General features: G+C 41.5%; 1 protein-coding gene across 3 annotated transcripts in view; it reads right to left on the reverse strand.

Moving 5' to 3' along the window:
* The window catches only part of SYNE2 (spectrin repeat containing nuclear envelope protein 2), a 177375-nt gene that overhangs the window by 71755 nt on the left and 89954 nt on the right, over window positions 1-15666 (reverse strand). For all 3 annotated transcript variants that reach the window (XM_059850505.1, XM_059850504.1, XM_059850503.1), the window contains 9 exons: window positions 14903-15025; window positions 13163-13345; window positions 9365-9490; window positions 6838-7032; window positions 6221-6295; window positions 5020-5139; window positions 4143-4250; window positions 2345-2557; window positions 445-612 (listed from right to left, as the gene is read on the reverse strand). In XM_059850505.1, the coding sequence (XP_059706488.1) occupies window positions 445-612; window positions 2345-2557; window positions 4143-4250; window positions 5020-5139; window positions 6221-6295; window positions 6838-7032; window positions 9365-9490; window positions 13163-13345; window positions 14903-15025 (1311 nt within the window). The remainder of the gene's footprint in view (window positions 1-444; window positions 613-2344; window positions 2558-4142; window positions 4251-5019; window positions 5140-6220; window positions 6296-6837; window positions 7033-9364; window positions 9491-13162; window positions 13346-14902; window positions 15026-15666) is intronic.

Raw genomic sequence — 15666 nt, forward strand, 5'->3', positions numbered from 1 at the left:
TCTCACCCACTGGAAAACTCAGCAAAGACTGTGCAGCTGTGGTGCAGGAGAGCTGACAGAATCACTGTATTTAAACATTCTTCAAAGAGAAAATTACTAAAAAGTCTCTTTGCTTTGATACTGTCACAGATAAACATCATGGACTTTTTGAGTCATTTAAAACCAAACCAAACCCTAAGTCCTTTTCCTGTGCTCTTAGCAGAATGCTGACCTCTGTCACCAAGCACTTAGAGGAGAAAAGATGCTGTTCAGAGACTCATTAAAAATCCACTACTTGTTGCAAACTACAAGTAATTATACAGCACTGTAAAGTAGAATAATGGCAACTCTGACATTTCTCCCTTCATTGCTTCATATGGTGAGCTCTAACTGTTCTCCTGCAACCACAGACCAATAAAGCACCAGGACTCAACTGTTGCCCTGCACAACATTCACATGCTTTACCTGCTCTTCACTGTGCTTGTCTTGAAGCATCATCTGGACATTTTCCAAATTGCGTTTCACCTCCTTCAGCTTCAAGGAAAGAGCCTCTGTCTTTTGTTGGTAGTCTGCACTATCTCCACAATCTTCCAGTAAAGAAAGGACCTTTTGTTCAATCTCTGATAACCTCACCTAAAAGGGACAGCAGATAATTACTCATTCTCAGAAGTGCAACCCTCCTTTCCTGACAACATTCTCAAGTCAATGCTCACACCTCCCCTGTCTGAAGAGAAGAGAAACACTCAGGGAAAAAGAGAAATAGCTGCAATCCCCCTAGATTTTCTTCAATGTAGTCTTTTTATCCTGGACAATTACATGAATTTTATACAGAGTTAGTCTTAAAACTGTTTCAAACAAGAGTATCTGCAGTAGGTTATCTAAACTCGGGTATCAAGTAATAAATAAGGACAGCAGAAATGACAGACTCCATTTGAATGCAACCAAGAAGACAACACACCTCAGTAGGGGTGAAAGAGGCAATGCACACACAGCTCACATCACTCTTTGGGAGGAATGATGCTGAACTACCAACACATAGGAATGTTTCCATGTGACAGCCAGGCCATTGTAAACTCTTGGGATCTGATTTTTGATCCAAGCTGCTGTGAATCAAAGTGCATCCCTGCATACTTTAAACTCACATTCTTAAGATGAGCATGGGGAAAGGTACCATGACTCAACTGCAAAGCAATCAACTGCAATAAATTAATTGCTTTACATCATACACTCTTATCTAGAGACTGTTTCTCTTCTATTCTGTGTGTATTTCTCTCTGTAGATCTTGACTAGAGAACCTTCTTCCCCTGCCCAAGCTCATGTCCTAACACTGAGCCAGATTGTTTGAAGCTGACAGGAATTCAGCCTGCTTGTTTTCACCAGCTGGAGCTGCCCTGGTGAAGCCTATACTGACAGGAACCCTGAATGGGATCCAGACACAACCAGCTGCTTAAAAGCACTCAGGATTCTAATTCCCACCGAGTTCAGCACCTGAGCACTTGGCTGAATCACAGCCTAAACCCAGAGGCACTCCAATTAAAAACAACCACCCAAAACAACAACAAAACAGCTGGTGATGTCTCCCAGTAATTTAAAATGGGGACATTTTGGTATTGTGAGTGAAATTTGTTGCTCTAGGTAGGCTCAATGCCTGAAGCCAACTGGCACACAGCAGACTGGCACCACAGGGAGCCTCAGCTCTGTTTTAATCTGCACATGCTGCATGCCAGGACTCCTTCCCACCCAGCCCCTTGTGCCATCCTGTTTTCCTCCTCCCATTTTCACCAACAGGTACCACCCACTCCTTTTGTTCTGCTGCCATGAGGGCAAGAGGCTGCCCTAGGTGCACAGCAGTGGGTACAAATATCACCACTGCTCATTGAGGGCAGGGGGAAAGCCACTATTTTTCCATGCTGATAGTTTATGGAAAAAAATGAAAAAAAAAAAAAAACAGTGTGGAAGGTTTCTTAGACCAGTCTTTTAAATCATTCTGACAAGCAGAAAGTGGAAATGTCAAAAGAAAAAAAAACAACTTTTTTTTTTTATGATTTATTATGATCAGGACCAATGAAAAACTGCCTTTTAATACAGGATTCAAACTATACTCAGCCATGGTTTTGAAAATAATCCAAATCAAACCAAAGCTTTACATATACTCCAGAATTCTACCTAAATCTCCTGGATGCATACAGATCCCAACTCTAAAACCAGGTATTTATCCAAACCCTGGCAAAGCTGAAGCCAAGCAGTCAGTCACCTGCTCTGTGCAGAGGGTGAGGGAGCTGCTGAAGCAGGAGAGAGGAGCAGGCACAGTGTCTGCAGACACAGCCCAGGGAAGGGGATGGCAGCCGCAGTGTCACCTCCTTACCTGGCAATCAGCAAGCTGTGGCTCCACCATCTGCTGCCTTTGGGGGGTCTGAGGGGCTGAGCCCAGGGACATTTTAGTTTTGGCTAGCCATTGTTCCAGCTCTGCCACCTGGGCCTGGCACACCAGGAGGATGGATTCTGGCTCAGGCCTCCCTCCATCCAGCGCTGTCTGCGAGCCCAGGGCGGCGCTGGGCACTGGAGGCGGCTGCTGGCTCTGGAGGAAAGCACATCAAAGCAGCCTGGTGAGCCACCTGGTTTTGTAATCTCCCTCCCCTCCCCTTAGCAGTGAGAGATGATTAACTTCCACACTCACAGAGTGTGGAAACAACAAACCCCAAAACAACTCCGTCGCCGCGTTCCCAGCCTTGCGGGATAGTGGGGGTGGGGGGGGAACCACAAACCAAGAAGGAAAGAAGGGAAACTCAGCAGGCAGGTGATCCAAGATCTGGTGTAACAGGTTTCCAGGCAGCAATTTGCATCTGCAGGGATCTACCTGAGCACAGCAGCTATACCTGAGCACCCAGGGAGTGATGACTCACCATTAACCTGTTCTCCCCTGAGGAGAGATGTTTTTCTGTGGGAGTTACACACAAAAGCAACGCAGTTGGAAGCTGCAAAACAAGCTCTTGGACAGCGCTTACAAGCTACTTGTGTGTGTTCAGTTCCAGCAATTAAATATGCTTTACTTAGGCTCTAGATCATACAATAAAAAAATTGTGTATTTTAAGGGTGTCTTGTGCAATTCTTCTTAAACACACTCCTTGAAGAAGCAATATTGCATTGCACATGTCCATAACAAAAGTCCAAAGTACTTGGAGATAAAGAGCAGTGACTTGGAAGCCTCCACACATGCAAATGTTGGTAGTCAGTACTTAAATGAAGCAATATTACAAGAACAGAATGCTCCCCTGGCTCCAGAGCACACATTCAGGCAACTGAGATGGCCAGTGCAAAGTGCACAAGCTTCATATTAAAATGAAATTTGGCAGAATAAAAAAAAAAGCCAAAATGCATTGTTTCAACTATCAGTGCCATCACAGAATGACAAAACAGTTTGGCTAGGAAGGAGCCTTTAATGGCCATCTAATTCCAATCCCCCTGCCACAGGATACGGGAAAAAAAATTCTTTACTGAAAGGGTTATCAGGAATTGGAACAGGCTGCCCAGGGAAGTGATGGAATCAGCATCCCTGAAGTGTTCAAGAAATGTGGGACTTAGAGATATGGTGTAGTGCTTAGCACCATGGTGCTGGGTTAATGGTTGGACTCTGTGATCCTGGAGGTCTCTTCCAATTTTAACAACTCCAGGACTCTGATCCTAAAACCTGAAGCTGCTCTGCCACCAGACTGCTGCTCCTGGCCTTCCTGGAGCACTCATGTCTGCAGACACTCTTTTGTATTTAACCTGCTGCCCACTCTTCTCTGAGCCTTTGCATGTCTTCCACAAAGCAGCAACACATGTCAAGCTCCTCAATTCCTCCTGTAACTGCCATTTAAAAATTCCATGGCTGATGTATGTTTACACCACTCAAACTCCTCCATTCATGCCTGCATGAATGACAGCAGCTTCCTTGCTGAAAATGCTCCATTTTTTTCCCTAGAAAATTGCATTTTCAAGGGGGAAATGAAAATTTATCACCCAGAGCCAACAGGAAGAGGCCCACAAAGGGTTGCAGGTATCCTACCATATCATACTGCAGCAAACTCTCATAGCAAAACCAAATGGACCAGGGCCTCTGCCCACTAGGTAGGTCACACAACTCACTCAGGAGGTCACCTGGGTCAGGCCTTCAAACTCACCATAGCCAGACTGCCATCACCTGTGCCAGGACCTTCAGGGCCCTCCAAAGTTGGCAGAGATGTTTCCTCATCATGTTTGCTGTGTGATTCAGTTAAAACATCCTCATCCTGGAAAGAGAGGCAATAGTGGAAATATTTCCTATCTTCCATACAGATGTGCAGTAGTGGAGATGTGGCACTTTGGGACATGGTTTAGTGGTGGACCTGCAGTGCTTGGTTTATGCTTGGACTCCATCTTAAAGGTCTTTTCCAACCTAAATGACTTTTTGATTCTATGTTCCACTGCTTTGTTGTGCTAGAGAAGCCTCAAAGAGCAGGAAGCACTCAACCTACTGTGGTCCTGGCCCAAGAATATTCACAGAGAGCAGTTTTGTTATGCCTGTGGCACTGATGTACAGACACAAACAATTGCATTACTGAGGCACCGTGAAGAATGGCACCAAAGCTGTACCTGATTGGGTGTCCCAGACACTGATTTTCTCATGTACAAAGAGAACCTCTTCCACAAATCATCCCCCACATTTTTAGAGCCTTTCCAGGAATCAGTGAAACAAGTTGCTGCTACTAAATGTGCATTTCTGCCCTTGGGGGTTTTGTGAAGCTAAAAGGAATTAGAATCATTGAATCATTTAGATTGGAAAAAATGCTTAAGGTCACTGAGTCCAACCAGTATGTACAACATAAAAAGAGATTCTAAATGGCAAGATTTAGGGCGAGATGGAAGATATGAATATTGATTCATATTGAAGATATGCCACCTTGTCCTGCATTCCTACTCTTCTCTTGCAGTGCAGCTTCAGCAATACTTAGGACTTGTGTAGGTCTTTTTCACAAAGGTGAGTTCCCACCCCCACAGAGAGAAACCCAAGTGTATTACCTGAACAATGCCATCTGACAAGGTACCAGAAGACCAGGAGGTTGCACTGTCTTCCTTGAGCCTTTCATCATCTCCTTCTGAAGGCCAAAGGCTTGCATCTTTCTCTGTGGCTGTACTTCCCTTTGAAAGAAGTAACAGCTCAGCTTTAGCTTGTGACCAGGAAGCTCCAGGCCATGTAAAGCACTGCAAACTTCTAATAACACTTGGCTCTATTTCTGCCTTATCTATCCATATTCGGGTTTCCCAAATCCAACCTCTCTTCTTGCTCTATAGCTCTGCTGCAAGATGAGTGGCAGCTGGATGACACTGATAATGTTCTCTAGAGACTGCAGAATATTCTCATATTTTATAATATTAAAAAAAAAAAACCAAACAACTGGAAAAAACCCCAAACAAATCAACAACCACCAAACCAACAAGACACTTTCTCCTGTCCTGTCCCCAGAGAAGTCCTACATGTAAAGAAAATTGCACCAGTGAAGGTGCAGAGTGAGAAATCCCAAAACTGAAGTGCTTGGATCAATAGTGAGGCACAAGCTCTCCAGGCTGTTTGGACTTCTTTGCTCTGTCTTTGCCATGGAGTCTTTTCCAAAAGCAATTAGCTTTGCCCCTCTACAGTTCACCTGGGCATTCAGACCCCTCAGATTCAGAGCAACCTGTAGGGCAGTGTCTCCCAATGTACCAGAAATCTCTTCTATCCAAACTTCTCTCCCCATCCTCCAATCACACCCTTGCTTTCTTATGTTCAAACATACAAATAAATTCTGTTGTTTATGTTTTGGCATGTCAGAGGCTAATTCTTTCTGAAATCCACTTCCACACGGAAACATTGATATTTAAGGCCATATTTTGCCTTTAACACTTCCACAAAGGAGGCATTAGCAAATAGGCAATCCCACCAAAAGCAGGATCACACCTCACAGAACAAGGTGCTGTGTAATGCTGGCACTGGAATAGTGGTCCATTGGCTTGAGAGCAATTCCTTTGTAAACTGGAGTGATAATAGATAATTTAAATTGTTCTGAAATATTCCAGATTTTCACATTTTTCATAATTTCTGCTTTACCAAAATCTTCTATCTTACATACACAGCTGTGTATATATATACATACATATTTATATATATACACATACATACATATATAGATTTTTTTAATATATATATATATATATATATATATGTAAAATACACTGGACTCACCTTGCTGTGTAAAGAACAGTCTTCTGATTCTTCATCTAAGGAAGGCAGAAGAGATATCACTCCTCTTTTTTTCAACTACAAAAACACACACAGAGAGACAACCCAATTAATCATGACAAGAGCAGCAAAAGCCTCTTCACTTCTGCCTGTAAACCAAAACAAATTTACCACTTGAGATCCACTTTTGGAGAAGCACTGAACATCTGGCAACCTACATTAAAGTGACTGAAAGCTGCAGGTTCTAAGCACCTCTGAAAATTGGGATTTGATTGTATTAGGTTTCAACAGCACAGCTACAAAAGGGATAAATTTCTTTCTGCCCCATGAAAATAATTTATTAAAAATCCCAGAAAAACTGGTTATCAACAAAACTAGATGTGGAGCATTTTGCTGTTGATTGATGCAAACTTCATGTTGAAAGTGAAAGATGCAAAGAAATAACCAGAGGCTCACCTCTCCTACCTTCTCCTCAGCCTCAGTCCTTCTGAACACAAAGGGGAGGAGAGACACTATTGATTCACAGGGACAGGGGTGCTCCTCTGCCACATGCCACTCCTCCAGGAGCAGGAAGGGTTATTTACCTCCCTTCTTTGGTCCTCAAGTGAGTGATCACTTACCTGCTGAGGAGAAACATCAGTCCCAATCAGGTCACTCTGGGCTAATACAGAGGCTGGAGGTTCATCTGCTGCTTCAGGCACTTCTTGCTGTAGGCACTGGTGAAGCTCAGACATGGAATTCTTCATCCTGGTAAGGAAATCTTCCTTTCTTTGGCACAGCTTTATGATTTCTTCTTTTACAGCTTCCATTTCTCCCTAAGGAGCAACAACATCTGTAAGCATCCATTTTTCCCTTTTAAACAACCAGCAATGTAACAGATGACACCAGGGATGCATCTTACTGGTACTGGGGCTATTTCCCCTTTTTCCTTTTTCTGGGCTTTGGGACAGTTCCCCATTGTCACTGCAGGAGATGTTCAGCTACATGCAAAGCAACAGCAACAGATCCAGCTCAGGACAGCCCTTGCCACTTGTGATGCAGAAGTTGGCAGTGTGGAAGGAAACGTGGCAGGCTGGAACAAATTCTAACTAGGTCCTGCATATCCATGAGAACAGCAGCTTCCTCCAGGACCAAGGGAATGCAGATGGGTCACATTGCTCTGTGTGTCACAGCAGGTGATGTTACTTCCAAGCACCTTCCCTGGCAGCCTGAACACTTGGGAAAGCCCTGAGGAGGGCAAAGCCAGCAAATGAGGGTAGCTCAGGGCTCAGTCTTTGCTGAAGCTGGCCCAAAGGAAACAAACCATTTGGTGGGTGTTGGGGATGTGGCTGGGGCCAAAATGATCCCATCTCTTTGAATGTGATACTGGGAGAAATAAATGGACCCCAACAAAGCTTAAGGAAAACTTAACGTTCTGCAGAGACTAAACAATAACCCAAGTAACTGCACTAACAGGGGGTAATAAATCTGTCTTGGTCATGACTACTCCTGGCCATGACTACTCCTCCAGCCAGTGTTCTGCCCTTAGAGTTTTCTCCAGGGCTTTCCTCACCTCCCAGCCTCCAGGTGAACCAAGAAACCCCAGCAAATAACAGAGTAAGACAGGACATGGAATGAACTGCCCTACTCCCTCCATTACTGAAAGTGCTAAAGCTCTTTGAAGCATTGCTACCTGCTCAGAAGACTGAAACCTGGCTAAATATCCCTTTGCACACACTGGGCTGAGCTGATCACAGCAAGCTTTGATGCCAGGCCTGAAGTGAGAACAGCACTGGCTCCACACCATGCTCTGTCATTAGTGATGTTATGCAGGTAATACTCTGTGGCAGATGAAAGCAGGGAGACTGCTGCTCCTGCCTCCACTACAGCTTCTGTTAATAGCTCTGGGGTGGCAGCATGACAGCAAAGGTGGAGGGAAGAACTCCAGCAAATTTTCAAAGGACATGGGATCTCTGCTCTGATAATGCTTTCTTCCTTTTGTACACTCAAAACCACAAGATAAAATCATCCAAAGGTAAAGGAAAGAAAACACTGAAATGGAGAAACAGACAACCACGACAATTTGGCATGGTTTTATGAATGTCCACTAGGAACAGGATATCTATTTATTTCACTGCAGGAGACTTGCCAGCATAGATTTGCCAGCTACTCTTTTGCAAACTTAATTAGCCATAACCTCCTCAGAAACCAACACTTTCTTAAAATCACTTCTTTTTCTGAAATCCTCCAGTAAGATGGGCAATTCCACTGCCCACTTCTATTCATGCAATGCTGTATCTGCCAAGTTTTCTGCTAAAACAAGAACTATTAAACATAAAATCCTACACTCAGGGACAAAAACAAGGAAGAATCAGGAAATGAGTCATGCTGAGCACTACATCAAGCCTCCAACATCCAACCAGCTGACAGCAGAGCAGCTATGTACTTAGGAGCCTACTGAGTGATTATAGTTATTAGGCAAGTACAATGTAAGTGTATTAACTTTACTGTGACTGACTGGAAAAAACTGAGCATTTCAGAGGCACTTTATAAATAGTTATTACATTTAATTAGTAATTTCCTGGCTTCTGCAGTGCTATCCTTAAAACACATCTTATTTTTGCATCAAAAACATCAATTCATCCATTATAGAAAGCAGCTGACTGTAGAGAGAAAAGCAACACATGTTTAACAGTGAAGAAAACACAGTGGGGCAGTGAGGACAAAGAAAGGAGTCTAATGAATCTAACTCTAACCAGAATCCCCAAAAATAGCATTGCATGACCAGTCATCAGAAAGGGGCTTGGTTCTCTCCTTAGGCACTATCCAAAGCTGCCACCTCAGGAAAATTAGCAGGATGCTGAGCACAGGTAAGCTCTCAGTGCTGCATATTGTTTCACCAAAACAGCTGTTGTGAAAATAGCACCCAATTTTTCTTCCAAGTTGATATAGCACAAATGACACACCAAAATCAGTAAGGAGTATACTACGAAACATAGACCCAACTTGCAAAGTAATATTAATTGTCATAAATTGTATGGTCACACTATGGCATTCAATTGCCTGCTTCATTGTGGTGGAGAAGGGAAGCACACCCCTATTTCTCAGTGCCCTGCATCATCATGATTAGTGTTAGGCAGGATAAGGAATAAAAAGAATGAAACCCACCTCTGGACAAGGAGTCTTCTCAGCCTCTGGTTGATCTTCATGTGATATTTCACCCAAATTGTTCTTTAGGAGTTGTTTCAACTTTTCAATTTCTTGCTCACATTCTTCTGTTTTCTTTACAGTTTCCTGTGAAATAGCAATTTCCATAAATAATTTAGAAATAAGGAGTGCATAAACAAACAAGTCAGTAAGGAAACAAAGTTGAACTGAAGAGTACTGAAGCCTCCTTTGTACGTGCAGTTCTGTGTACTAGAATCTGTATTTGCTCTGCTAACTTTGCACAACCCCATCCCTCACTAAGTTTATTATTCACTTGCTAAAGACAAACAAGCTGTTCTACCCATAAGTTGAAGTATGGTGGAGTATTCCATCTAGGAGCTCCAGAGCAGAACTATGAATTTGGCTATTGAATGGAAATGGAGCAGATTTCACCACATCCATTACAACTTAGAAAAGGTTGTGAAAAAGAGAGAAATAAAAGGGTTTCATATCAAGTAGAAAGTCTGACTGGTTTTTATTGGTGCTCAAGTTTTTACTGCCAGCTAGTTCTGCAAAACCAAAAATGAAACTGCTCAAAATGAACTGTGCTGCACACCAGGCAAACACTGCAGCTCAGAGGATAACCCAACCACACTGCCTGATTATTTGAATACTTCCAATAAAAATGATAAGCATTCCCAACATGTGAACTTCTTCTGTTTACATGGCTTATAGGAAAACACATTATACATAATAAACAGCCAAATTCACTTTTAGTCATTTGACAGTGACAGCAAAATCTTATTGCCCCCCCAGGCTCTGCTGTCCATGCAGAAATGGGCAATCTCCCCACACACTCATATTTGTCAGCCACAGCCTGTCATGATGTCTCAGGTCATTAAGAAACTGTCACATCTACAAGTCAGAATATCTTGTGAAAACACTGAATATGCACAGCACTTGGTGGCTCTGTGTTCCTGGACCCAGAGGCTGACAACCAAATAGCAACAAAGGGCTGTTCCTCAGGTGCCTGCAAAAGGTAATAAAGAAACCATGAAGTCAACAGGCTTGATCCTCCTGTGCTGTCAGCAGCAGCTGAATGACCCAACAGGTCAAAGACCTCACTGCAAAGTGTTCACAGAGCAAAGAGTCTCCTGCTATCAACAGCAACAGTGCCATTTCTTCAGTCACTTCTTCATAGCAGCACTCCCTCTCAAGAAAATGCAGGCTAATAAGGTTCCAAATAACCATTATTATTTTACAGGTGTTAAAAGTGAGAAGAAACTATTTTCCTCACTTAGAAAAAAGAAAGCCATTTTGAAGGGGAAGATATTTGTGGCCTATAATCTTAGTGCCCCAGGCAAAGAATCAAAGAGGAAAGAAAAAGGAATAGGCCTTCTGCTCAGCTTTAATGAGAAAGTAAAAGACGACCTCCTAAAAGGAAGATTCTCTTACTCACACCTTTAATTTGATATGAAAAGGACTGTTTAGTAATAAATTGAGCCCTACCTCAAATTTCCTAGACTAACTCAAGAGTCTGAATATTTTGTATACAGACTCCAATGTCTTCTGTCATGGACCAATATGTGAATATAGTCACTTACCTAAAGATAATTAATTCGTTTCTGCCTTCTACTCAGGGAAAAGAAAATCTGATTCTATCCTTTATCCAACAGAACCAATTATACAATATATGTGGGACTGAATTTCTTCCTACAAGTGCTGCCTTTCTTTTATTTCCTGGTTAACAGTTGCTCTTTACTTTTCATATTGTGCTAACTCCAGAAGACCTACCCATGGAAAAGGCTCACCTACCCACAGTGTATTTGTTTTGGAAGAGCTTAGTGAAAATGAGACCAGTAAATCATCAGATATGCAAATAATACCACTTTCTTGCATTGAAAACCAGTAGAAGCAGATGTGGCTTCCAAATCTTCTTCCTGATGACGTTATTTAGGTGTGGAACTTAACAAACCATAATAAAAAAACAGAGGGCAACATTCAACAGAGAACTAAGTCACTTAAACTCCTGTATTTTCAGTATCTATGACAGGCTTTGTTTCTGATTTACTGTTTCAGGTGTTACAATGCAACTTAATTACACAGAAGTTACTGGTGCAATATTCCATTGCCTCATCCATAGCAAAATATGGGCAAACTCATCCAAAGACTAATCCCCTGAGGGGAAAAAATGTATATATTTGTACAGGAAGCTTGGCTCCCATTTGCTTTCCTCTCTAGCAGGATTCTCACCACCTTTTTAATGCAGCACTCAAAATGCCATGGTTTAATAGCTTTATCCTTTGTAACAGCTTAGCTGGGGCTACATTTGTATTGTAGTACTGCTGCTTTCAACCCATTCAACTGCACTGGAAAAATCTCTTCTGCACAGTTTGATACACTAGTTGCCAAGAATTGCAATTTTTCCAATCTGTTTTCTCACAAAGAAATTTCACTCAGCTACAGATTGTTGGGTGTCTACAAGATAAAGGCAAATGCTGAGCAAAAAAGGGTCACAGCTTCACAAAAAGGAGAAAAATCTAAAATTTGACCTAATATTGCTCAAAAACCAGTTACAAGTGTCATTACAACAATTGATAAATGGAAAGCACCCTGTTTCTGATGCTTTTAAAGTGTTTTGAAAATTATCCATTATTTGATCTGGTAACTCTGAAAAAGGTACATTTTAGCCACATCCATTTTTTGGACCTAAGAAATTGTATGGACTAAAAAAAAAAAAAAGAGGAAGACTGTAGGGATTATACAGATCTAATAAAGTAACTGCTTTTTTCTGACTCCAAGCATGTACAAGTCATGTGGCATGTTAGAGTTTCTCTCTTTGTGTTCTGCTCTTAATTTTTTAAAGTGAAAATCAAAAATGGACATTCCCGTTTTAGCTGCCACTTGTCTGCCTGGCCTCTGAAATGCTCAGTTAGATGTTTTAAAGCATTCTGCTTTACCCTAATAGCTTAGGAAAACCAAATCAGCAAAGATAATGTAACATTTTTCTAGGTGCTGTCAGCATCCTGCCAAGAAATGAATGGGTCACACGAGAACTTTAATTCCTTGCTGCCGTGGGAACCTGAAGTACAGAACTCCAGACTTCCTCCAGCCCAGGCACTGGAGCATGACCAGCTCCTGAACTAAAACTTCCCTGAGCTGGTACAACCACACTGCTCAGTGAAGTGCTGCACAGAGACTCCCTCAGGTTTGGAGCTGTTCCATAACTCTCCCTGCCCCTGAGTTAACACTCCCTGACCTGCCAGCATTGCTTTCTCCTGTTGTTGCTTCCCTTCTGTGTCCAAACCTGGCAGCATCTCCAAGACCCCAACACAAGCTGGCCTGCCTCAAAACAGTGAATTAACCCCAACACAGCTGTAGGGAATGGCCAATTTCCTGGCTCACTGATTTGGATTAGTAGAAGACTTTCTGATGTTAGCAATTGCTCCCTAATGGCTGTCAACCAGAATTTCCATGGTCAAGGTGAGTTTCAGGAGTTGGTGAGTGCCTGCATCTGACACTGGACTTCAATCACCAGTGCAACACCTGAGCCTGCCTGCCTGCCTTCCTTCCTTAGTATGTTGTCAGCTGTGACTGAATTGGAAAACTGAAATGCATGTCAAGACTATTCAGTGTGCTTTGTTGCAGGATCAAATTAAATAGGGGGAAAAAAAAAGCAGAACAAAAAAATTCCCAAAACCATTACACAGAAGACACAGTAGGTATAACTATATGGCTGCAAAAGCAATAGCATATAAAGATCAAAATTACTTTAAAAAAAAGGTGGTACAGGTGACCACAGGAAAAAAAATCAATTACCTCCAGTAGCTCATTTTGTTCCTTAGTAATTTTTTCTAATTTCTTCAGTTCTCTCAAGAGTTGTCTTGCTCTTTGGAAGACTGAGAAAGGTTGCATTTTCAGCCCTGGCAGCTGAAGAGCATCTTCATAGGACTGTATATGAACAATAGTTTTCTGCATGGGACCAACATGCTCAAGTATAACCTGTCAGGATAGAAGAGAGATAATGGATGTGATATTGAGTTAGAAAAATCAACACCACAAATTTATACTACACTAATGATGAGCAAAAGCTCTTTTTGGTGAGTTTCCCATTTAAAAAGTAAGAAAATTTAATCTCCATATGGGGCATTCATTTAAGAGCTGGACTCTATAGTCCTTGTGAGTCCCTCACAACTCAGAATATTCTGTGATTCTTGTTCTTGGAACAAATAAATGAAAATCCACATTGAGGTTGTCTAAAGCAAGACAAAGATATAAGTTATATTTAAAATTCTGTTTTTTCTGTATATACAAAGTGTGCACAGTGACAAAAAAGGCTCACATTCAGATCAGTTGCTATTTACTAAGCAGCTCATTTCAAAGCAGAACATCACTGGCAATGAAGAGAGTTAAAGTGGTGCAAATTCTTTGATGTCACTCTTGGCAAATTATGGTTTTTGTCTTTTGTCCAGCCAACCAGTCATGTTATGATGGTCCTAAAAGCAGTCTTATCAACAGAGGTGAGAAAATGAATCAAGATGGAAGTCAGCAGAAACCCCTGAAGATGGCTCTCCTGTCAAGGACAGCATTTCATACCACAATACTTGGAGTAAATGCACAGTTCACAACCACCTTGATCAGTCTGGGATGAACAGAAATGTGTGGCTTCATAGCACAACACATGTTTTATGCAAGACTCAGTAATCAATTTATGAAAGACAGAATGGCAATAGAAGCTCAAAACTTCTTGGTTTTCCTTAAGAAATATGAAATCCTTCTGGGACCCCATTCAGCAGGGAACTCCAGAAGAAAAAAAAAATATTATAAATACAAACCACCTACAGGACTTTTAATTACTAACATTTTTGTTAAAACTCCCTCTCAAGGAGATTTTGTTTTAAAATGCCCCAGTGAAAATAGAGATGGTTATTCTCTCATTCATAAGCAGACTGTCTCAGGAATTTTTTGTACCATCCAGGCTTTGCTTTATAGTAAAGAAGTAAGTGAACACCATTTTCCAGAACAAATATTACTCTCATTTTTCTATGTAATGTAGTTATTACAAAATTGTTCTCTGGGTAACCAAGCTGCACAGCTTTGCTATGACAGTTACAATGCTATGAGAGGTATGATGACATTTTTATTCCTCACCTGAAACTGAACCCATGCTTTTTGTATTTTAGGCAGATAACACTGTGGACTGGTGTGAATTAAAAGAATCATCTGCTAAATTTTGCCTCCATTTTTGGAAAAACAAAGCCTAATTTTCTAACTTCAAATTTCCATTTGGTGCCAAGTGGAGCAGTGTGCAGCAAGTGTCTCTTGAAAATCAGGCCATAAACTTCCCAAAATGTTGAGATCCTCAAATGTGGCAGCTATGCCTGACATGTGCTTCAGTTACACACTCGAGTCCTCTGTGCACATATTCTCAAATAGTGCTTTAATTTCAAGTGTTTTGTGTTCAAACCATGACTGTGATTCTTGAAAAGGTCTCTCAACAGTCTCACCTCAGGGTTTACATTGATCAGCAAAAAAGCCTAGATAGGAGTTTTCACAGACCTGTCCATGTTTAAGTTGGTCTTTAGGAGAAAATTCTAACAGATCTTCTGATGACAGGATTGTTTTCATTTCTGCAACATCCTTCTCAAACACTTTCACATGAGATTCAATGGCATCCAACTCCTAGATTTTGGGAACAAAGAGAATATTTGTAGATAGCCCAAACACCAAAACCAACTTGCATTTCTGTCTTTCACTTAAATTTAAAAAGAAATACTGAAAAATGAGTGCAGCATATGCAGGCTATATTAATGGATGCTATCAAGCAAAAGGCTAGTTGTTATAAATTACTTTTAGTTACAACTTCTAAAGGAATTAAGTATTCAAGATCATCTGTTCTGCTTTAAACCCTGAATATAGAACTGAAATTTTTTTAAAAAGTCACATTAGAAATTACCAGTTATGAGAAGACATTTTTCCAGTGGTGATAGTTATCAGAATAGGAAAGTGCTATAATTACACTGGTGCAGCTTCCAGTAGGAAGAGACTTATGTCAGATGGAAAAGGAACCCACAGACAGCTGTTTATGAACTCTCACAGAGACAATCACAGAGCAGATTAGGCTGGAAGAGACCTTGAAAGGTCTCTGCTACCCATCAAACCAGGGCACGTGGGGTCTGATCCTGCTGAGATTCGGGTATCTCTTGAGGTGGGAATATTACCCCTGCTTGGAGCCCCTGATCTAGTGTTTGATCAATCTCACTGCAAGAAAAAAAATTAAAATCTTTCCTACTGTGAAGATGTAATTACCTTTGTTACACTTG

The sequence above is a fragment of the Haemorhous mexicanus genome, chromosome 6 (assembly GCF_027477595.1).
Source record: "Haemorhous mexicanus isolate bHaeMex1 chromosome 6, bHaeMex1.pri, whole genome shotgun sequence".
Taxonomy (NCBI): Eukaryota; Metazoa; Chordata; class Aves; order Passeriformes; family Fringillidae; genus Haemorhous; species Haemorhous mexicanus.